This window comes from Prunus mume, linkage group LG2, assembly GCF_029339155.1.
Source record: "Prunus mume cultivar Tortuosa linkage group LG2, ASM2933915v1, whole genome shotgun sequence".
Classification (NCBI taxonomy): domain Eukaryota; kingdom Viridiplantae; phylum Streptophyta; class Magnoliopsida; order Rosales; family Rosaceae; genus Prunus; species Prunus mume.
In genome coordinates, this window is record NC_142699.1 from 18,193,638 (window position 1) to 18,216,533 (window position 22,896).

Below are 22,896 nucleotides of genomic sequence, written 5' to 3' on the forward strand. Positions count from 1 at the left end.
GTGGGGCCCAATGCACGTAATAGAATATTTATAAGATAACGGAGACTGTTTTTTAAAAGTTTGAGGATATTTTTAGATATTTACAAACACATGTAGAATCCATAAATTTGAGTGGCATGTACATAATTAAGTTTAATTTTAATTCGGGCATTTTGGAAAAGGCAAAGGAGAGAGAAATTTTTTAAAGAGCCAAAATAGACAAAAGTCTTTTATTTATTTTTTCGATTTTCTATGGAATCTGCATTTGTATGTTTTTAGTTTGAAAGTTAAGAGATTTTTCTGTTTTTTTCCGAAAAGTTTTGACTTTTTTCAAAAGCAAATTTTTTTTTTTATAGTTAAAATCTAAATTTACTTTTTAATTCCAATTTTATATATTAAAATATGTTCAGCACCCATTTTCTCTTCTCTCTCTTCCGCATCCCTCTCTCTCATCCATTAATCTTTCTCTTTCTTCCTTTAGTCACTCATCCTCCATCATCATCCGAACACCCCTGCATTCCTATTTTTCTCTTCAATCAGTAATCCTTCATTACCCACACTCGGTGATATATCAGTTTTAATTTTAGTGAGGTATATTTATTGGAGAAATCTGGCAAATTTGTAAATGGTGGAGTTGAGAAATTTTGGGTTGGCGTCGGTTTTGTGGAGGAACAGTTTACGTTTTGGGGAAGAAAAACCTTCTCCGGCGTCACTCTCTCTCCTCCAGATCTGAGGAATCTTTTTCCTCTTTTTTTCTTCAAATTTTATTATCTATTGGGCAGTTTTGGAAAATTTGGAATGGTGAAGCTGAGAGAGCTTGGGTTCTGTCAGGGAACAGTGAAGGTGCGGTTTTGGGGAGAAAAATCGCACCATGTATTGATTTCTTCTCCAGATCTAAGGAATCTCTCCTGCCATTCCATTATCATAAAGTATTAAGAGGAAGTGAAACACCAGAAATAGAAGAAGAAAAAAGTTTTTTTTTACGGACTGCAAGAGGAATGGGGGAGAGAGAGAGAAGAGGAAGAACATGGGTGAAAATACTTCGTAAAATTTTAAATTGAAAAACAAATTGATTATGTGCGCTGAGTGATTGAATCGAAAAGGAGGAGTGAATGCACACCGTGTGGGTGATGATGATGGTGGAGGAGTGATTGAAGAGAGAGATTAATGGATGAGAGAGAGGGATGCGAAAGAGAGAGGAGAAAATGGGTTCAGAATTTTTTTTTTAATATTTAAAATTGGAAGTAAAATTAGTTGCCAACTGTCGACATTTTATTGACTTGGGATACTTACGTGGTTTGCTGACAGTGGTATCTTGTGACAGGGAAGTTTTTCTCGTCCATTTGGGCTTTTGGAAGGGTCCACATCGGCGGTGTAGGAGTCAATCACAAAGATGCTCTTCCCTTGGAGATGCTAACACAAACCAGTCACCAACACAAACCACGCGCTCCCTGAACAAACGCAAACTACAAGCTGCCATCTGCACCGCTCATCTTAAACCCAGCGCAAAAAAACAAATTTAATGAAAAAACCCAACGGAGTTTTCATTCTGTGTATCTCGCCTTCTCCTTCTAGCGCGTATACATGAGAGCCGCTAGCACTCGTATTTAAGCCAACAAATTTGGGCTCTGTTTTTCTTTTCTTTATTTAGTCTTGCCTCACTTTACTTGCGCATTCGGCTTCTTTCTTTAAACCCTTTCAGCAGATCACAGCCTTCGAGACTGTAGGGACGACGATTCTCCGACTAGCAGAAGATGAAGATTTTTGTCAAGACTCTCAAGGGCACTCACTTCGACGTCGAAGTGAAGTCTGAGGACACGGTTAGCCTCAGTCGTTTTGAATTCTTTCATTTTTTTAGTTCCGTGTTAAAAAAAAAAAAAAAAAAAAAACAATCGCGCATTATGATCGTAATTGGAGTGTTTTCTAGGGTTTTGGTGTCGATTTTCTATTTGTTTCGCAATTTGGTAAAGACTAAATGTGCAAGCTTTAACAGGTTTTTCTGTTTTTGGCTTATGTACGTTAATTGGACTTAGGTTTTTACTTCTAACACTTGTGAGGATTTTTGGTTTATGGTGGAATTGGAATCTGGGAATTTACGCTTTCCTTGTTAAATCACTCGTTCATTTTTTTCCTTTCGTTTCTTTGTTTATCGCAATTTTCAAGCTCTATGGTATGGCAGACTTTGCTTCATTATTGAGTACATTCAGCTTGCTTTATGCAGGAAATGTGGTTGGCTGTGCTTATAAATTTACTTGCGATAATTACTGGCTACTTTATCCAAATTACATTATTCACAAAAAACCACTGCTCTTTCCAGGTTGCTGATGTGAAGAAACAGATAGAAACTAGTCAAGGTTCAGATGTATATCCTGCTTCACAACAGATGCTAATTCATCAAGGAAAAGTACTTAAAGATAGCACAACATTGGACGAAAACAAAGTTGCTGAAAACAGCTTTGTTGTGATAATGTTGACTAAGGTATTTTTATTTTTGTATTCGATAGTTTAGGGTGCTACATTTTCCATTAAATAATAAATTAGTGACAGTAATTATGCTTGTATTATAGCTAATGTCTTGCTAAACCTCCATCATGGAAATGGAAATTATTGTATGGCATTCATTTCTTTTGAAATTTCTATTTGATGCTAATGTCTTATTCTTGTATTGTGAATTTCCTGTTTATTCACGTCTAGTTTATGCCCAACTCCTGTCAAATTTGTTTTACTTGAAGTTGGTGATGTCGTTTTGATACCCTTATTTCGTTCGCATCTGATTTATGCCAACTATTTGTGGTGTTGAAATTCCTTCTCCCACCAGATAATGTTGCTCAATCTTCTCTTCTTTGTCGGTTTAGAATGATGACAAGTTGTTTTGACTTACTTTATATACCTAACAATGCTAGAGTAAGAGCTCGCTTGGTGAAGGTTCAGGTGCATCAACTGCGACTATAACTAAGGTAAGACACATATTTTTTTCATTGTTTTCTGTGATATGTTTTCTCTGTGGAAGTGGCGTGGAGTTTACCACATGCTTTGGTTCAAAGTCTTGTATTCATCTATAGTCTTATGTTAAACTCCATTGTTCACAATTTATCTTTATATTGAGTTTTTCATTCAATACACGTTGGATTACTTCTGTTACATATTAGTTCCGTTAGAGCTGAGATACTGTTAAACGTAGAGTTAGTATGTGTATATACTTTGATTTCCTTGTTTGACTTTAGAGGAAAAGTTATGAGCCTGGGATTATAAAAAGAGAAAACCTTCTACACAGACTTAGTGAACTAAACAAGCTCAGTAACCCAGATCTATTTGCATGCATGTCTGTGGACGAACTAAAGCTTTCTTTTTTATCTTTTTATGTTGGGCTGTGAGTGTAGTTACTGAGTGTTGTTTTATGTGCAGGCACCACAGCCAAGTGCTTCTGCTGCTCCAACTGTGACATTAACGGCACCTCAAGCTCCAATACCAACCTCAGCATCGTGAGTCTTGTTTTGTATAAGTTTTAGTTGTACCAAAAGTATGATATTCATATTTCATTATACATGTCTGTTTGTAATTTTTCTTGATTTCTCAGGCCTGCTTCGGTTACCACACCTGCTCCTGTATCTTTAGCTACCACAGAGTGAGTAATTTTGTTCCTTCCGGTGAGATGCTTTCAGTTTTAGATCTGTAGCCAATGACCCCCGCCCCTTCCTCATTAAGTTCATCACTGGCTTTATATATTCTTTTCTTTCCTAATACAATTCTGTGGAATTGTTGAAGCAGGGTAGAATCTAATCCCTACGGCCAAGCAGCATCTGATCTGGTAGCTGGAACTAACTTGGAGGGAACAATTCAGCAAATTCTGGATATGGGTGGAGGTACTTGGGACAGGGATACTGTTGTACGTGCTCTTCGTGCTGCTTTCAACAACCCAGCGAGAGCTATTGACTATCTTTATTCTGTAAGTGGAGATATTATAATGAAAAATTCAGGACTTGCTCTACTCTCTTAGTTATATATCTTCTACATCATGGTTCTCTATCAAATTTTCAACAACGGCAACAATGTTGAGTAGTATTGTAGAAAAAAGAGTTGATAAGAGTAGTGATTTTCAGAACCAAAAAGCAGTGGTTATCCCTGCTCTTTGATTATTGTTGTCTTTTGATGCCAATTTGGTATTTCTTGAAGGGTATCCCTGAGCAACCCGAAGTTCCACCTGTAGCCCATATTCCTGTGAGTGGGGAAGCTGCAAACCTTCCAGCACAACCTCCACAATCAGCACAACCAGCATCCACTCCTCCAGGCGGACCTAATGCCAATCCTTTAAACCTTTTTCCCCAGGTACTTATCATGCAGCACCTGTGATTAATTATGGTGGAAGAATTTTTCAGTGATACACATGCCTTTATGGAAACAGGGCCTTCCGAATGTGGGTGCTGGTGGTGCTGGTGCAGGCAATCTTGATTTTCTGCGTGACAGCCAACAGGTCATTTATCTCCCTCTCTCTATTTATATGTTTGCATGTGCATGTTTATGTGCATTCATGTATGAATGAACCCACACTTAAACATTGTGGTTTTTTTAACTCTCGATTTGGTGTTGTTTGTCTCAGTTCCAAGCCTTGCGAGCTATGGTGCAGGCTAATCCACAAATATTGCAGGTACTTCTTCCCAACCCAAATGTTGTTAGGTCACCCTGTTCTTTTGGCGATAATTCTTCAATTTTTGTTGCAGCCTATGCTTCAAGAGTTAGGGAAACAAAATCCTAATCTTATGAGACTAATTCAACAGCATCAGGCTGACTTCCTTCGCCTGATTAATGAACCTGTGGAAGGTGGAGAAGGGTAATGAGTTTATTGTCTTACCTTTTATGTACTCTTTTGGTCTTTCGGGTTTGTTGTTGGTTATGTGTATGATACATGATTATGAATGTTTATCTTTCTCATTTGTCACTTTGTTTCAGGAACATATTGGGCGATGCAGCAGTGCCGCAGTCAATAAGTGTTACTCCTGAGGAGCGTGAAGCTATAGAACGTGTAAGTTCTCCCTTTTTTTATATAAACACTATATTTAATGCATGCAATTCACATGAAATGTAGCTAAAATCATGTGAAATAAAAAAATTTGAACTTGATTTGAAGAATACTTTTAAGATGAAAACAGGAAACACTGCCTTTAATCACCTAATTGAACAAAATTTATTAAAAATTCATTGAGTGAAAAAGTTTATTTGTGATTTCCATTTAACCAAATACGCTTGGAAGTATCTGAAAAATGAGAAGGAAGGGAGGGATCTAGAAAAACTTGATGAATATGCAATAATTAGTCTCGAGGGTTTAAAAGTCTTCAGTTTTGGTCCAATCATTACTGATTTAAAACAGTGATTTTCATGAACTGATTTAGCTTTATGGTTATGGTATCAGTGTTATGCTTTGCACAATTGCATTACATATGTGTTTTAATTCTTGCCAACAACTTATTACCTGGAGTTGTGTGTATTGGACCTTAAAAGTTTTAGTTTGATTATTGTGGCTATTTTTAATCCACTCTTTGCGTAAGGGATGCGTGGTTTCTGTGGTTGTAAGAGTTCTAACTTTCTATGATTTATTCCTGTTGTTCTTTGAGCGGACAATTTTCGTTCTTATTGATGATTTGTTTATCCTTGCCAGCTTGAAGCAATGGGATTTGATCGAGCAATTGTATTGGAGGTGTTCTTTGCCTGCAACAAGAACGAAGAGTTGGCTGCCAACTACCTCTTAGACCACATGCATGAATTTGAGGAATAATAATCTATGGAAGATCAGCCGTCCAACCCCACTGTTAAATATAAATAGAAAAAAAGAATATAAAAACCCTCTTCTCAGGGCTTTCTTTTGAATTTCATTGCAATTTTATTTTCTTTCACATTTAGCCTTTTTTATAGTTTGGAGTTTGGATTATGTGGATTGTCAATAGTGCACTAGAAATGTCAAGTCAGAAGTTTCTTCCCAAATCCAATCTTCATTTCTCAGCTACATGCAATGGAAATTTTTTTATTTTTAGGTCGATTTCTTATGTCGTGAATATGAACTAGCACAATTTCTAGTTATGATGCAGTTGGGTGAAAGTCATACATCTTTTCCTTGTCATTTTTATCACCACATTATTGTCTGGGAAGCATAGCGATTTAAGTATATATATAATCATTCAAAGATTATCAATACAAAAAAATCACTTGAATTCGATATCGTTCGACTACCCAATTGAGTTATTAAATTTTAGATTTTCTTGAAACACCGGGTTCATTGATTTTGTAGGACACAATGGGATGTCGAAATGGTTTCGATTTGTCTAATTTTTTGCAAGAATGATCTATGAATGTAGACTTAAAAAATTGATGGTTTGGATTGTTGAAAAGAAATTCGTAATGGACCCTAAAGGGTGCCCTTGAAATAAAATTATTAGAACATTTTCTTAATAGAATGTGATTGTATAATATTTACCGACTGATGTGTATATCAATGCATGGACAAAAGACCTGCCTGTCGGTGGTGGTGGGTTGGCTTTCTCCACCTTAATATTTTTACCGACTGGTGTAGAATTGGGTATTCTTTTTAAAACACTTGTCGTATGTTTGTATTCGATAAGGTCCACATCAAAACGAAAAGTTGTGAACCAAATCAATTGTTGCAGAAAAGAGTTTGAACAACGCACGAAATGTTCTGAAGCTCCTTGTTATGGTAGCGGTTCTGACCGTCAATATAATTTCTTCAAGTTTTATTTCCTTTTTCTAAGAGTGAGTGTGGAAGGAAAATTTGAGTGAGTAACATGAGCATGCTATGTATATCAAATTATCAATCGAAGTGGGATACAGCAAAGATGAGCACGACACGACATCAACCACTCAGTTTTACCTTGTTGATGGATTTACGCGTCCTGTTAGGCATATGACGTTGAGACTTTGTCCTCCAAAAATAAAGACAAAATAATGATTTTTCACAGGAAGACAAGAGAATCATGCGGAGCAAGATTTTTCGTGGGAACGCATGCTTTTTGTTTCGGGGCTAATCGACGAGAAGATGTAGTGGTCCCCACGGCTGCCTATAGTCTTAGCTACTGGGTGATCTGAAATTCATGTTGTATTCATAAAACCCCAAAACAAAACCCCAAAACAGAAAATAGAAATACAAATAGAAGGCAAAAGCCACAAGGAGTCAGCAGAACACAAGAAAAAACTAACAAAAGCAGGGTCAGACATAGCCAGATTCCACCGGAGCCTAGAACAACAGTCCCTACCCAGCAAACTAGCTACTAATAGGAATTAAAACTAGACTGCATAAGCAACAAGAGGTGGACAAGTCAAACCATCAGAAGTTAACACCCCAACGGGAGACAATGGTTGTCTGTCGACTCAACTTTGCAGTTCCATAATTATGTTACCTATCGACGCCGCTGCATGAGCCGCACGATTTGCACTCCTAGGCAGCCAATGACCAAATCACCTCTTCGAAACTCGAAACCACATCATGGATTTCGTCAATAAGAGGAAGGATAGCCCAGGAGTTGTTATCATGATTTCCAGTGATGCCATCAATTAACACCTTGCAATAAGTAGACAATAATTTACACTATATATCATGTATTACAATTTACAAGACAACCGATAATCAAATTATTGGATATATAGAGTTTGAGAGATCAAATTTGAGAGGGTATACATCCGTGATATCTAAGTTTTACTTCCCTAATAAGTATAACATGTATCGAATAGATCACGCACAAAGAGGTAGGCTTTATGAATTTATATGTTGTTGTTCAACTCACCGAAAGATAGAGATTGCCATCATAAATGCTCAAATCAGGCCCCAAAGCCAAAAGTTAAAAGCTATCCCGAAGGATGTCGCATGGTTTGCATTTTCATTATATTCTTTTACATCGACATGATGTTTTTTGAATATGTTATACATAGACATGATGTGTTGTGCACTTCAATCATGACGACATGTTCTAGAACCACACGGAGAGGAATTTTGGGCCTTTAATTAGGGTTTATTTGACTGGAGAATGACTTCTATGAAACAATCCCGACCAGGCCAATAATCTTATGACATACATAATAATATTTCCACGCGTCATAGAATCATTGGAAAAGGGTAAGGGAGTCAAGGACCACACGTCATGGGATTTTCACTTTTCATCTCTCAAGATTTTCTGGCTTTCTTTCATGTCAGCCACCTGCCATACAAGGAGTAAATTAGAAAGAATCCCAAGAGTCGGAATAATTTATATGAAAACGTCAACACCTTGCATATCATGCCATTGCATTGGTTAATTATTATATATGGTCACATGCATGTATACAGTGACTTATCACTTGAATATATTCTGAATGAGTGTCCTTTTTTGACCGTGAAATGAAATCGACTTGTTGTTGCTAAGTATATACAAGATTGAAATTGATTCCTAACAACATATATACCATACTGCATAAAGAATTCCACCCTCTCTTTCTGCTAATCCTGCTTTACAGCTGCAACTTAAACGCCAGAGACAAAAAAGATAGAAGAAACTCACCACCTCACTTTTTTCTGTGTTTGGTTTATTGACAGATAAAGTAAAATATCTTCTTATTGGCAACAGTAGGCAGCAATTTTCAATACAAATAAATTTACCCTATTTGTAAGAGACTTGATTCATTAGATTTTATCTCGCTAGGAAACAATCACAATGATCATAGTGAGTCAGCAGCTTTAAAATTCTGGTTATATTTTCGTCTTCCCAAATTATTTTGTCTGCTGAAAATCATATCTACCTATTCATTTGTAAAATCGCATTACATATTAAAAGATTGAACGCTCCTTAACTATGAATACATCGATATCCATCCTTGCAAGTTGCAACCATGAAACTTGACATCTTAGAAAATATCACCTTCTTCCGAAAGCTCTCTAGGCTGATTGATCACTTTAGTTACGTAATGCACTATATATATATACTCACATCAATTGAACTTGGTGGTGGGGACCTCCGGTATTGCACTGTTGCATTGCATGCCAATCATGTAGTCTAAAAGGGGTGCCCTAAAACTAAAACCATATATCTTTTCTCCAATGTTATCGAAAATTCATAATCTACCAATCAAAACCTAATCAATCTAGCTAAGCAAATTGGTGGTGGTGGTGGTGGTCTCCTATGTGTCACCGAGTCTTATTCCAGTAGTGCAAGGGACCACCGACCTAGCCCACCCCACTCATCTTTGAATCACAATCATTATCTGGGTGATTTATAAAAAGTCATAGTCACGTTGATCCCAGTCAAATCATGGGAGGCTCACAAAATCCTCCCCACTTTTTTAGTAGGGCACGTGTTGGGTACATAATGGGTGATGATCATCGACTACCCTTTATTTGAGATGGCATTCTTGTCGTTTTTGAAGTGTTTTATAAGTGTTTGTGTCGTTTCTTAATGGGTTGACACAACACAACACGACAGGAGCGGAGCCACACTGGAATTAGTGTGGTCTCGAGCCCCCACTCAAAGTTTTTTATATTTTAAAAGTAATATATTGTTATGTATTTTTATATGTATATTATTTCAATTACTTTACGCTTGATATGTACTAACATGTGTGAATTGTAATTATTAAAGGCACAAGAGACTTCAAATTGCTTTACTGAGTGTAGGTGCACTCTAGGTGTACATATTACCTTATTTCCATTTTAAGTTTACAATATAAATAAGGAAGTACACCATATTTGGATTCAAATAAAAATACTAGAAAATCAAATTCTCACCAAATCAAAATATGAAAAATCGATTTTAGTGTAATATACAATTTAGGCTAAAAATGATGGCTCATTAAGTCAATATATACTTCATACTAAAATCCCATAAAATCAAGTTTTCTTATTTGATGTGTAAAGAATAAAAGCCGCAACAAATTATCTTGAGAAAATTATTATTCCGAAAAACCATTTTTCATACTTAGTCAATATTTTTACAAAAAATATTTTTTCGTGTATGATATTAATGCATAAATGGACCTAAGGTTTTTTTTAATTTGTGAAATTTTGATATATATTTTTTTCTTTCTATTGGGTTTAATGGGGAAAAAGCTTTAAAGTTATTTGCTAAATCGCTACTCTTTGTCTATCTCTTGCAATTTTTCTTGCTTAGAATGTATTTGTCTATCCCTTTGTTGAGGACAATTATGATTGCAACCAATAAGCAATATAATTCTTAACATGTGATATATATACACTATTTTTCGTATGTATTGTGAGTTCGAATTTTTGATTCTTTATAATTTGTAAGAGGCCCTCACACACATGAAATCCTGGCTTTGCCACTGCGACACGAGAAGAAAAAGGGTTGACAATTTCAAACACAAACATGACCCGTTACAATTTGCGAATCACACAATAGACACGATAATCCGTTAAGAATAAATAAATAAAAACAAAACATAAAATTTAAACAATTAAATAATCATCAATTAGAGCAAAAAAAATAATAATAATAAAAATCAAACCGTCCATAGACGGGCTCGAAGGTGAGATTAGAGATGCCTGCAAGTGGCCCTCGAAGGTTTGGGCAGCAGAGATGGTGGAAGTGGAGGAGGAAGAGCCATCGGAGAAGGTAAGGGAATAGGTGGGATTGATCGGTAAGAGACAGAAGGAGGAGGTGGCTGGGATGGCTCATGGTGGTTGGGTGGTGTGGTGGCTGCTTGAGACTCTTAAGAAGAATGCTCAAAGGTTGCTGTTGAAAAGAGAGAGAGAGAGAGAGAGAGAAAGAGAGAGAGAGAGAGAGAGAGAGAGAGAAGAAGGAAGAAGAAAAAAGGAAAAATATAAAAAGAAAGAGATAAATTTACAAAAATGCCACTGAGCTTAACGGGGTAACGAGTATTCGCGAATTGACATGACACGACACGATAACTTATCGGGTGGCTAACGGGTCAACACGATAGAAACACAACACGATAACACAGACTCGAACACTGAATTTTTTGTATGAATTCGTGTCGTGTTAACGGATCGTATATGATATTGCCAGGTCTTACTAACAAAAACAGAAGATTTATGAGACAATACAATGAATATACTTTATTTGTCGCTAATGGTGGCATCTAGTTCAGCGAAAAATAATTTTGACTTGTAGATTAGTGGTCTCATAATTCGAATCCTATGACATTAATATTATGGTAGTGTGTGTGTGTGTGAGAAATCTATATTCCTTTATAGTTTAGATTATCACTGAACTCCATTGATTCACAAGTGTGTTTGTTGTTCGGGTGAATTTTTAATTGTCAGTTTTCACCAATTCACCACCTATTGCCTGCGTCATGCCTCACGTCAAGCACTGGTGAATAAAGTTGGGGGGGCCGGGGGACTCTCTACTCACGGCCGTTTTCATAATTTGTAGTTTTTGCATTTGAATGTTTATTGCTTGGCTGACTGCATTGATTTGAAATTGGAATATTATTATCTCCCACTCCCATTAGTGTCATAGTGATAAGGAATATATCAGACGATAAAACTTGCCTTTATTTGATCTATGTACTTCCTTCTTCAGCATTTCCAATAGTTGTGTTTGAACTCGTCTTCTCTCTTCCTTCCTCTCTTATTTTACAGACACGTGTTCATATTGATTTATGGCGCATGGCCACGATCCGAAGCCAATCCAGCAATTCTAGTTTGTTGATATTTGTGGAAGCTTACTATATATCTATGTACAGAGCAAAAGGCAGAAAATTTGAATATCAAAAAATATCATTGGTTAATATAAATATTAAGAATTAAAATTATTAATTAAATAAAAATAATATAATAAATTCACAGTTTTTCATATTTAAAAATTAAAAATTAAAAAAAAATAGATAATGGATCTTATTTTTATGGAACACAACTACCTATTATTATTTTTAATTCTAAAATAAATTTAAATCTTTTTTAAAAAAAGGTCCTCACAATGCGCTTGAGAGGCTAAGATATATATAATCGCATTTTATTTTGAACCAGACAATCTCCACAGCACGAATAAACCTAATATTTTTTTTCCCCTTCATATGTTTGTATGTTTAATTAGTAATTTTCAATTTTCCCCTTAGTTGGTTTGGTGAAACAAATTAAAGAGGCGTTTAATTAAATGGTAATCTTATCTTTGGCATAGGCTAACAGCTGCTTGCCAATAATTGTATGAGGAACAGTCTTGCCAGTTCATCCCGCATCAGGTTTGCATTATTTCAGCATTACAATAAGACAAGTCTGGAAAAAAAAAATTGTAAATATTAATTCTGTGTCCATGTACAGATACCTGCCTGCTTCCTATATATCGTATATTGGTTTCGATGTCTTATTATAGGCCACAATTTGCCTGGCCCACACACTCACACACACAGAGCCAAAATAAAAATAAATAATTTTTGCGGATGAAACAGTAAGGGTAACTCAAAGTGAAGCCAAAATAAAAATAAACAATTTTTGTGGATGAAACAGTAAGGATAACTCAAAGTCAAAGTTAAGTTTTACTCTGCTCTATCCTTCATTATTGCATTTGTCCTATAAATAATGGAGCTTCGTGGGTCGCTTAAAACTCAAAGCAGATGGAAAAGATGGAGGAGAAAGGCAACCATGTTGCAAGGAAAAAGGGAGGCTTGGTCACAATGCCCTTCATCTTTGGTAAGCTAATCACTAGCCAGCGGTTTCTTCTTCTGCTTCTTCTTCTTAATTTAATTATCTCTTAATTATTTTGTTTGTTTGTTTTTGGGGTTTTAATTAATTGATTAATATACTAATGGAGATTGTACTGTTGTTCATGGCTTGGTGGTTGTAGCTAATGAGATTTGTGAGAAGTTGGCTGTGGTGGGTTTCAATGCTAATATGATTAGCTACTTGACAACACAACTTCATATGCCATTAACCAAAGCAGCCAACACCCTCACCAACTTTGGTGGCACTGCGAGCTTGACCCCCTTGCTTGGTGCCTTCCTTTCTGATGCCTACGCTGGCCGCTTCTGGACTATAACTATTGCTTCCATTATTTACCAGATTGTAATTCTCAACCCTCTCTCTCTCTCTCTCTCTCTTATAGACACATAACATAAACATGAAGATTTAAGAGTATATATAGAACATGTGAATGAAACACCAAAAGGAATAGTATTGAGTTCTTATCAATCATAGTGAGTTATATGGCGAGTCATTTTCAAGATCAACTACAGAAAAAAGAACATAGAATTTGTGACCTTTTAAATGATTTTTCATGAAGGGGTTTCCAAAAGAAAAACAGAGAAAGTAGAATTTGACACAAGGGGGCCAGATTATTAAAAGTGCATGTCCAATATGATTGAGCTCAATTTTTAATTAGTGAGTGACATACATTCATCACTATTGTCACAATCAAGCTAGCAAAGAATTGATACACCAGTCCTTTTCTTTTGTTATTAATATTATTAATCAAAGACTAATTCTTATTAACATTTGTATTTTCGTACATAATTAAACAGGGCATGATTAGCTTGACGGTATCGGCAGTACTTCCCCAACTAAGGCCTCCGCCGTGCCAACACAACCAAGTGTGCACAGAAGCCGACGGGGGACAGCTTGCAATTCTGTATGCATCTCTTTTACTAGGAGCACTCGGGTCGGGCGGGATCCGACCCTGTGTCGTGGCATTCGGAGCGGACCAGTTTGACGAGACGGACCAGAAGCAAACCACCAAGACATGGAATTATTTCAACTGGTACTATTTTGTGATGGGGGCATCTATATTACTGGCTGTGACAGTGCTTGTGTATATCCAGGACAATATAGGATGGGGTTGGGGACTTGGAATTCCAACTATAGCCATGTTTATCTCAATTATTATATTTATGGTCGGGTACCCGCTTTACCGGAACTTGGATCCGGCTGGGAGTCCGTTTACCCGGTTGATACAAGTGTCCGTGGCTGCCTACAAGAAGAGAAAGCTGCCTTTGGTGTCTGATCCTAGATTGCTGTATCAGAATGACGAACTTGATGGCCCTATTTCTCTGGGTGGGAAGCTTCTTCATACTAAACACATGAAGTAAGTCTCTCTCTCTCTCTCTCTCTCTCTCACAAGTTGCATGCATATTTGTGGCTTATTAGCTCTTCGACATGTTTTCTCACATAATTATCATAATTGGTTTTAATATAAATTGTCACATAAATTGGAAATTTTGAATAGCTCAGAGGGTTGCTTTTTTCACCATCTGGCTAAATTGGCTTGGCCCCCTTTTCACAGAAAATGAAGATAAAAAAAGGAGATCTAATTTCCCCACTCCCTTCTTCTCCACTTACACTTCCTTTTGCTTTTCTAATACTTTTTAATCAATTTTATTCTTTCTCTTTCTTATTCTATCCTTATCTTATATTAATTTCTTTTTTACTTCACTTTATATTATTTCTTTTTCTTTACACTTAATTTTCCAACTTATACTCTATTTTCAATATTAAAAGGAGAAAAACATACTTAATTTCTTACTTCATTAAAGGAAAAAAAAACTAAAAATGGAGTGCAAGTTGGAAAATTAAGTGTAAAGAAAAAGAACTAATATAAAAGTGAAGTAAAAATAAATCAATGTAGAGTAAGGGTAGGAAAAAAAAACAGAACAAAATTGAATAAAAAGTATTAAAAAGTTAAAAAGAGTATAAGTGAAGAAAAAGAGAGGGTAAATCACATCCAAAAAAACAAAGGTTTTTTAGGTTTTAGACATAAAAAAAATTTCACTTTTGGAAAAAGCAAAGCTTTTTCAAAAAGACAAAAAAACCATTCAACTTTCAAATCAAAGACATGCAAATATATTGGATTCATTAGGAAATTTAAAAATAAATAAGGGCATTTTTGTCATTTTTGCTTCTTTTAAAATTTTTCTCTCTCCTTTCGCTTTTTCCAAAATGTCCCAAAAAAAAATATCTCTAGTTTTGATAACAGCTAGCCTGCATTATTATCAACACCTATATTTGACGGAGGCAATATTATCAATTTGTTATGGTTGTTTGTCGTTAAGTGAAAGCATGTTGCAGATGATGACTAAATCATTTTGTCCATGCATTATTGATTAATTGAATACGTAGGGTCCACACTCCTCTGATCTTCTTGAGCAGCACACCACACCACATACTTGGTTTGGTTTCTATATCAGAAAGCTCGCGTCCTCTAGCTTAGTCCATTGTCAGAGACTCGTAATCATCCCACAATCCGCAAGAACCCAACAGTATGAACGTGCAATCTAGTCACCTTTGATTGCTTTCCAGAGCTTGACCTGCCTTTCCCACCACATGCTGGCTTACCTTTTTTGCTTCCCAGGTTTTACTGGCTTAATGGGTTTCTCATACACCAGATCAACGCCAACATATATGAACCAATCATTTGGCCATCACCACAATATTGGATAAAATTCTTAATCCCCAAAACACACACACAAAAGAACAATGCAATTAAAGTAGCTCTTAATTTAAGATATTGTATGCTAAATTAACCCAATTCCTTGTCAACCAATCACAATGTTTTATTAGTTGCGATCTAAATTCACAGTACAACAACGTAAGTCTTATCATGACGATTGGGATAGAACGTTAACCTAATATACATATGGTGAAATATACATGCAGATTTCTTGACAAGGCGGCCATTGCGACTGAGGAAGACAATCTCAAGTTACCAAACCTATGGAGGCTGAACACCGTTCATCGTGTGGAAGAACTCAAATCTGTGATTAGAATGGGACCTATATGGGGATCAGGGATACTCCTCATCACAGCCTATGCCCAACAAAACACTTTCTCACTCCAGCAAGCAAAAAGCATGGACAGGCACCTCACGAAGTCCTTTGAAATCCCAGCAGGCTCCATGAGTGTCTTCAACATAGTCACCATGCTGTCCACAATCGCATTTTACGACCGCCTCTTCATACCCTTTGCCAGGAAGCTCACAGGGCTCGACAGAGGCATCACATTCCTTCACAGAATGGGAATTGGCTTTGTCATTTCAATACTGGCTACACTGGTTGCTGGGTTCGTCGAAACGAAGCGAAAAAATGCAGCTTTTGCTCATGGGCTTGTAGATCAGCCTCATTCCATAATCCCCATTTCAGTGTTTTGGCTCATCCCTCAGTATAGCCTTCATGGGATGGCTGAGGCATTTATGTCAATTGGGCACCTCGAGTTTTTCTATGACCAGGCACCAGAAAGCATGAGGAGCACTGCTGCTGCGCTGTTTTGGACTGCAATCTCTGCTGGAAATTATGTGAGCACTCTTTTGGTGTCCCTGGTGCACAAGTTTAGTGCTGGGCCTAATGGATCAAATTGGCTGCCAGATAATAATCTAAACAAGGGGAAGTTAGAATACTTCTACTGGGTGCTCACATTATTGCAAGTTATAAATCTGATTTACTACATAGTTCTGTGCCAAAATGTACACTTTTAAGCCCATTCAGGTCATCAAGAAAGAAGCTGCTGAGTCTGAAGAGAAGGGCGTAGAGCTTGTCAATCGCGTTTAGTTGGCTTTTTAATTAATTAATCAATTAGTGCTTAGGTAGGCAGTCACCACTGGTCATAGTTTAGTGTAAAGAAAATGAGGAGAATGTCTACTTTGAATAATAAATTATAGATTCTCTGAGTCTTCCAGCTTGTATGATCAATTCTCTGTATATTAGATCTTGGAAGCACACGAAATTCAAACATGTGCTTCTACTCATCTTATCCACTAAAGCAAGGCCTCTATTTTGCTCTGTTTTGCGGAAAATTAATTTTATGGTAAGTTTTACTTTACTACCCAGAAGTTTATCGGTGATTAAAAAAAGGGAGTTTCACTAAAATACCAAAATGTTAAAATATAAAACCCAAAATGGAGGTTAAAAACAACACCCAAAACCCATGGATTTAGGGTTGATTTTGGGTTTGTTTATGTTTAAATAGTCTTGGGTATATAAATACACGCTTTGGTTTATTTATAAATTTGTATGAATACATATACACTGGATTCAATTTTGGGTGATCTTAAAAAGGCCATGAACTAGGCCCAGTTTTATCTTTGGGTTTGGGACCTGACCCAAGAGGGAGCAACCAAGGCCTAATAAAATGGAGATCTAGAAAAAAAGAAGAAAAGGAAAGTGGTGTTAAGAAACCCCGATGAACAAACAAACAAGAGATTTGACTTTTCCCGGATGGTCGGTCTGATTGTGTTTGACTTTTGATGATCCCATGCCGTGTAATGTAAAAGATAAAAGTGGTGGTTTCCTTTACCTTAGGCAGGCCGCATCCTTAGCGAAGCTTCAAACCCCATAGCCTTACGTTCTAGGTTGCACCCCTTTTCAACACAACAAACAACAAAAGCAACAGAGGCAACTGCCTTGCATCTTGAGGACCCTAATTATTATGTATGGCAATGGCAGAGTCGACGTCCACGCCTCCTCTAACATCCATTGTTGAAGCCTTTGAGGAGTTGGACAAGTTCCTCCAATCCCAACCACAACAACAGAGGCTAAGTTTGGATACCTTCTGCCAGGCCTCTTCTCTCGTCTCCATCCTCTTCAGTTGCCTTGGCCTCGCTTTCAAGTTCGCCGAGATGGAGTACGTCTCCAAGGTTCCGTTTCTCTCTTCCATCCATCTTCTTACTTTTCAAATTCAATCTAAATTGTGTGTGTTTTTTTATATAGATTTTCAATTTGTTTTGGATAAAGATATGCTGCATTGATGATTATGTTGTATATAATATGCTGCAGAACTCTGTTGCAGATCATGTATAATATATGTTTTCCATCCTGCATTCCCATTCTGCTTGCAATTTTGATTTCAGATGTCGATGATATCTGGCCTTTCTGATCAAGTTTGCCTTCTCAATTTTGTTTGTTTCTCAATTCTTGCATAATTCATACTCCTAATGAGGCTCTGTTTCTTATTCGTTCTTGGTTGCATTTTCAATCCAATTGGCCTTCCTGCAGGATCTCACACTCTGTTTGGTTCATTCAGGTTGATGATCTTGTGGAAGCATCAAAGACTTACGACACCTTAGAAAGTATAATTGATTTTGATGTTGCAAATGACATGGTAAAAACCCCGGGAAGCCACTCACGTAATTTGCGCCGAGTTAGGCAGGGCCTTGACCTCATCAGAGCTTTATTTGAACAATTTTTGTCGACCGAGTATGTTCAACCTCCTCATGTCTAATTGCAGACTGCAGTTATGTATCATTCTGCAGGTATTTTGGTTTTGTTCTACATGATGATATCCAGCTCTCTCTCTTGCTTTCTTGGCCTTTCAGTGACTATTCTTTAAGGGAAGCAGCTTCTACAGCTTATGCCCAAGTTTGTGCGCCATACCACAGTTGGACAATAAGGACAGCAGTTGCTGCCGGCATGTATGCTCTTCCGTCAAGGGATCAACTTCTGGTGAATCTCGAAGAAACCCGTAAGTGTAAAACTTTTCTCTATCCATCCAGCATCTCTTTCAAATTTGCTAGTGATTCTTAATTATGATCAATTTTATTGCAGACCAGTCAGCAGAGAAGAAGATGAAAAGGTACATCCGGGCCTCACGTCCGGTGATTGAGTACATCGACAAGCTATACCTTTCTAGGAGTATCACCTTGGACTGGTGACTTGAGTCTTCATCTATTATTGTATATGCAGCTCTAGTTCTTTAACATCACTTCTTTTACTCTACAATTTGCATGTACATAAGTGTTATTACCGTGCTACAAGAGACCTAATGTTTTATAGGAGGCTATTATTTAGACTGCAAGATCAAAAAAATTATCGCATGGCTCAAGGCAGTGCTGCTGCAAAAGTTATTAGTTAAATGATGTTTGCTACCTATTACAAAGAAAGGAACTTTAAACTCCAATTTATAATCACTTAATCCACTATAAAATGAAAGGTTTCATGAGATGCTTAACAGATAGAATATGGTAAACTTGAATGCCTAAAATCACCAAAGTTCATAAACAACCAATTCATGTATAGATTCTATGCCTGTCATACATGATATTATTACACAGCCATTGGGTTTTGAACTTTCCCACCAAGCATTGTTCTTATCCAAAAATTTCAAAAGTTGCTATTTCCCTGTTTCAAATTCTTCTCAACAGTGACTAACAAAGCATTGCAATTTCTTAAAGGAGTTCAAAACAAAATGAAGTACAACACAAGCAGAAAATGCTAGAAATTACTGCAAAAGCGTGTTCTTTAGTTGGGCACCCCGTTTGAAAGAGACGTCATTCTTTTTTCACTGATGAAAATTAGAGGCTTATGGTCAAAAACATTTTATCCTTGGAAGTCCTGAAACACCAACTACAACGTGAGGCTCTCTGGGTTCTCAACAATCTTTGCAAACGTCTTGAGGAAGGCAGCCAAATCAGCACCATAAACAATCCGGTGATCAGCTGTTACATTTACCTGTAGAAAGATGCACATTCCAACTAAATTAAGTATCTATTCTAAAAGTTTCTAACCACAAGAGAAGCTATAAGTTTCAGATTCCCTGTTGTGTTCAACTGACAAAATTGATAAGCAGAGGAAGAAAAATATTCAGTGCAGAGAAACCTAGTTATTAAATCCAATCAACATTATAAAATCTTGGTGTTTCCGGAATTGGAGTCAATAGATCAACTACAAAGAAAGTGATGTTCCCCTCCTTTCACATAGAGGTGCATGGAGGTGTTTGCATAGAAGGCTCTGTTTCTCTCCCACAAGATTAGTTGACATGCATATAGAACTGAGAAGTACAAATAAATCCTTTATATTTCGTGAGAACAGCTAATTTCAGTCAAGCACAACTCTTGCCAAATTTATATATAACTTCTTAACATTCTTTTCCTCACAGAAGAAAGTAGCAGGTTACCATGCTTTGTGTAGCTGACATGGAAAATTTGGGAGTACTAGTAACAAGAAGTATATGCTGTTGAATTTTGCATTTGCGTATGCTGTTGAATTTTGTTTAAATGATTGTCATAGTGAAACTAAACTGATATCATTGTAAAGTTCTCCAGCACATCAACATTAAGATACATAGCACACATTATGAAGAAAAACCGATGATACTCACCAGCATTTTACTTTTTACACTGAAGAACCCATCTGCATCGGCCACAACAGTTGGCTTTGAAGCTCCAACAGCCATGATAGCCCCCTGATTATTAATAAAAAATTTGAGCAAACAGCGAAATAATAATTAACATAAATTATCAATTCACGAAACCAAAAATTCTTATCTTTAAGGGTTAAAACTCACCTGTCCTGGAGGAAGAATAGCATCAAATCTGTCCACTCCAAACATGCCCAAATTGGACAAAGTGAAAGTTCCTGTATAGAATTCAATGTAACTTAATGAGCGCAACAGAAAAGCAAGGAGAATAGAAGTAACAAACACAGCGTTTCTAAGAATTTGTACAATAAAGACCTGAACTGTACTCATGGGGCTGAAGTTGCTTCGCACGGGCCTTCTCCACTAGCTCTTTCCATTTCTGGGATAACAAATACAAATCCAACTGCGAAAACAAATACAAATTACCCATCAATATCTAAAACTCCAACTATCAAGAGCAAAAATATTAAATTTAACTACCATATCATTCAGAAATCACAGACCTTGTCGGCATCCTGAAGAACAGGGGTTATAAGGCCACCATTGATTGCCACAGCAACGGCGATGTTTATGCTACTATTATAGGTGAAGCTCTTCCCGTCTTTGCAGCTGGCATTTACAACCGGGTGCTGAGCGAGTGCCAGAGCAGCAGCCTTGGCCAACAATGCAGTCATGGTCACACCCTTTGGCTTCACCTGTACAAAAAATGTCGATAAATTCAGCTCAAAGTCCCAGAATTGCAGATGCCAATCAGACCCAATAGGAATTCCAAAGGCATCAACCCAATTAAATCAAACACTATCCACAATGTACCTTCTCGTAGAGGGCATCGAGCGCGTCGGTGCTGATTGGATAACCAACGCGGAATGTTGGCACCGAGAGACTCTCCAACATGTTCTTCGAAACGGCGGCCTGCATCGTTGTGAAGGGCACCACGGTTGAGCCAGGAAGCAGAGGCGCTGATGAAGCCGAAGGAGCAGCAGAAGGCTTGGGTGGAGCAGCGGACACGGGAGTGGGCTCGGCGGCGACGGTTTTCTTGGGCAGGGCAATTCCGGCGGCGGCCTCCACATCAGCAGGTGTAATTCGGCCAAATGGACCGGAGCCCACCACGGAGGCAATGTCCACCTTGTGTTGCTTGGCTAGCTTTTTGGCAAAAGGCGTGGCCACAGTCTTTTTGGGAGTGTAAGTAGCAGGTGGAGAAGGCTGGGCGATTGCTGGAGCGGGAGTGGAAGTAGCAGGAGGAGGAGTGGGCGTAACAGCTTCAGCAGCCGGGGAAGAAGAAGCAGGGGAATCTGATGAAGCGGATTTGGCTTTGGCTTTAGCCTCAGCGACTTCCTCTTCGGTCTCGGCCAGTAGTCCGATGGCGGCTCCGACAGGGGCGGTCTCGCCTTCGCCGACGACGATGGCAGCGAGAATTCCGTCGTAGAAGGTCTCGACGTCCATGTCGGCCTTGTCGGACTCGACGACGACGACGCTCTCGCCTTTGAAGAGGACGTCGCCTTCGGATTTGACCCAGGAGACGATCTTTCCCTCGGTCATGGTGGAGCTGAGGGCAGGCATGAAGATCTCCCTGATCTTGGATTGGACGGTCAGGTTTCTCCGACGGGGTTTAGTGCGAAATGCGGTGGAGAAGGAAGGGGAAGAGTGTGAGGACCGCCAAGGAAGAGAAGTGGAGATGGAGGAGGAGAAGGAAATGGTGGTCTTCGATAGAAATGGAGAAGACGCCATTCTGGATTTCGGAGAACTGGAGGGGATAGAGAGAAAGAAGGGATTGGGGGTGATCTGTGTGAGTGTGATTTAAAAGAAGAAGAATGTTGAAAGGTGATGAAGAAAGTGGGCGGAGAAGACGAGGAGGAGTTGGTTGGAGGCTTTGAGCTACCCGCAACTCTGTTTAATTTGTTTACATCGCCATTCGCCTGGCACTCGGCCACTCCCACTCTTCCTTATTATTTACTTATCAGGATTTTTTTTTTAAGTACAAGCTATTGACCGAAGTTTACACAAATATTCATTGAATTCTTAGGGATTTTCAATCTCTTTTCGTATTGATGGAGGTGAAAGAGTTAAATCAATTGAGTTATACTTAGGGGTGGGCACTTAAACCAGTGAACCGGAAATCCGAACCAAACCGCACCAAACCAAATTAGAAAAAAACCAAGTTGACCACAAAGTCAACAATCGGTCAAAACCGAACCGACAGGTTTAGACCAGTTTTGATCTGGTTATATGTCTTTAAAAACTGACCAGCCAAACCAACCGGTCAAATTGAAAAATATATAATTTCAATATATATATTTATATTTAATGCTATATTTTTAATTTCACCCAAAAAAAATTAATATTTTTAAAATTCTCTTTTTCTAACTTTAATATTTATTTTTATATGAAATTGAATAATTTTTTAATTTTCAAGTAATAATAATAATATTTCAATTGAGAATTGTATTAAAAATTAATTTTTATAATCCGGTTCAAAACGAAACCGGTTCAACCCAAACCAGATAGTTTTTGAAATTTTTTTATTAAAATTAAACCGAATCAAACCGGATAAATAGTACCAAATTGATTCTAATTTGGGGCAAAAATCGGTTGTTCAACCCGAACCGTGCCCACCCTAGTTATACCTATGCTCGGCCCTGAATAGGTGTAGTTAGTGCGGCTTCCTTGGGCCCATTTTTCAAGGGGGCCCAATTTTTTTAAAAATAAATGTTAAATGAGATTATTATAACTAATTTAATATTTTCAACAAAAAAAAAAAGACGATGAGGATTTGGTATGTTCCACTCCTCAAGAAGAAGAATGCTTTTGTGCACCCGTTCCACTCCTCCAGGTTAACTTTTGCACATCGCTTC

The 22,896-nt window shown here is 37.6% G+C and overlaps 4 protein-coding genes across 5 annotated transcripts; 3 read left to right on the forward strand and 1 right to left on the reverse strand.

Annotated features, from left to right (window-relative positions):
• Nucleotides 1-1,609: 1,609 nt before the first annotated feature.
• Nucleotides 1,610-6,004, forward strand: LOC103341470 (ubiquitin receptor RAD23d-like). Its single transcript, XM_016796563.2, has 12 exons — nt 1,610-1,799; nt 2,297-2,458; nt 2,883-2,936; nt 3,385-3,461; nt 3,557-3,604; nt 3,748-3,925; nt 4,153-4,305; nt 4,382-4,450; nt 4,577-4,624; nt 4,698-4,807; nt 4,927-4,999; nt 5,633-6,004. The coding sequence occupies exons 1-12, from the start codon at nt 1,734-1,736 to the stop codon at nt 5,747-5,749; spliced, it is 1,155 nt and encodes a 384-aa protein (XP_016652049.2). The 5' UTR covers nt 1,610-1,733; the 3' UTR covers nt 5,750-6,004.
• A 6,458-nt stretch (nt 6,005-12,462) lies between these two features.
• LOC103341469 (Major facilitator superfamily protein) lies at nt 12,463-16,580 on the forward strand. The gene is given in 5 exon segments (XM_008244995.3): nt 12,463-12,619; nt 12,774-12,991; nt 13,447-14,006; nt 15,575-16,361; nt 16,363-16,580. Coding segments are annotated over 5 exon segments (1,740 nt in total). The 5' UTR covers nt 12,463-12,543; the 3' UTR covers nt 16,462-16,580.
• Nucleotides 16,581-16,936: 356 nt separating this feature from the next.
• Nucleotides 16,937-18,695, forward strand: LOC103341468 (Glycolipid transfer protein (GLTP) family protein). 2 transcript variants are annotated; one of them, XM_016796554.2, is made up of 4 exons: nt 16,937-17,546; nt 17,933-18,105; nt 18,225-18,370; nt 18,459-18,695. In XM_016796554.2, the coding sequence occupies exons 1-4, from the start codon at nt 17,343-17,345 to the stop codon at nt 18,509-18,511; spliced, it is 576 nt and encodes a 191-aa protein (XP_016652040.1). In that variant the 5' UTR covers nt 16,937-17,342; the 3' UTR covers nt 18,512-18,695. The 2 variants fall into 2 exon arrangements, with proteins under 2 accessions (XP_016652040.1, XP_008243216.1); XM_008244994.3 differs by having other exon boundaries at nt 16,943-17,546; nt 18,454-18,695.
• Nucleotides 18,696-18,898: 203 nt separating this feature from the next.
• Nucleotides 18,899-22,094, reverse strand: LTA2 (2-oxoacid dehydrogenases acyltransferase family protein). The gene is made up of 6 exons (XM_008244993.2): nt 20,858-22,094; nt 20,548-20,739; nt 20,360-20,447; nt 20,192-20,262; nt 20,006-20,089; nt 18,899-19,356 (listed from the first exon to the last, which is right to left on the reverse strand). Exons 1-6 carry the CDS (start codon nt 21,770-21,772, stop codon nt 19,252-19,254), a joined length of 1,455 nt encoding a protein of 484 aa, XP_008243215.2. The 5' UTR covers nt 21,773-22,094; the 3' UTR covers nt 18,899-19,251.
• Between the last annotated feature and the right edge of the window lie 802 nt (nt 22,095-22,896).

Coding starts and splice junctions, on each gene's coding strand:
- LOC103341470 (XM_016796563.2), top strand. CDS start 1,734: ATGAAGATTTTTGTCAAGACTCTCAAGGGCACTCACTTCGACGTCGAA. Junction 3,926..4,152: donor CTATTGACTATCTTTATTCT/GTAAGTGGAGAT, acceptor TATTTCTTGAAG/GGTATCCCTGAGCAACCCGA. Junction 4,625..4,697: donor CTAATCCACAAATATTGCAG/GTACTTCTTCCC, acceptor TTTTTGTTGCAG/CCTATGCTTCAAGAGTTAGG.
- LOC103341468 (XM_008244994.3), top strand. CDS start 17,343: ATGGCAATGGCAGAGTCGACGTCCACGCCTCCTCTAACATCCATTGTT. Junction 18,106..18,224: donor GAACAATTTTTGTCGACCGA/GTATGTTCAACC, acceptor TTGGCCTTTCAG/TGACTATTCTTTAAGGGAAG. Junction 18,371..18,453: donor GGTGAATCTCGAAGAAACCC/GTAAGTGTAAAA, acceptor ATTTTATTGCAG/ACCAGTCAGCAGAGAAGAAG.
- LTA2 (XM_008244993.2), bottom strand. CDS start 21,772: ATGGCGTCTTCTCCATTTCTATCGAAGACCACCATTTCCTTCTCCTCC. Junction 20,448..20,547: donor TTCTTCAGGATGCCGACAAG/GTCTGTGATTTC, acceptor TTGTTTTCGCAG/TTGGATTTGTATTTGTTATC. Junction 20,263..20,359: donor GCCCCATGAGTACAGTTCAG/GTCTTTATTGTA, acceptor AATTCTATACAG/GAACTTTCACTTTGTCCAAT.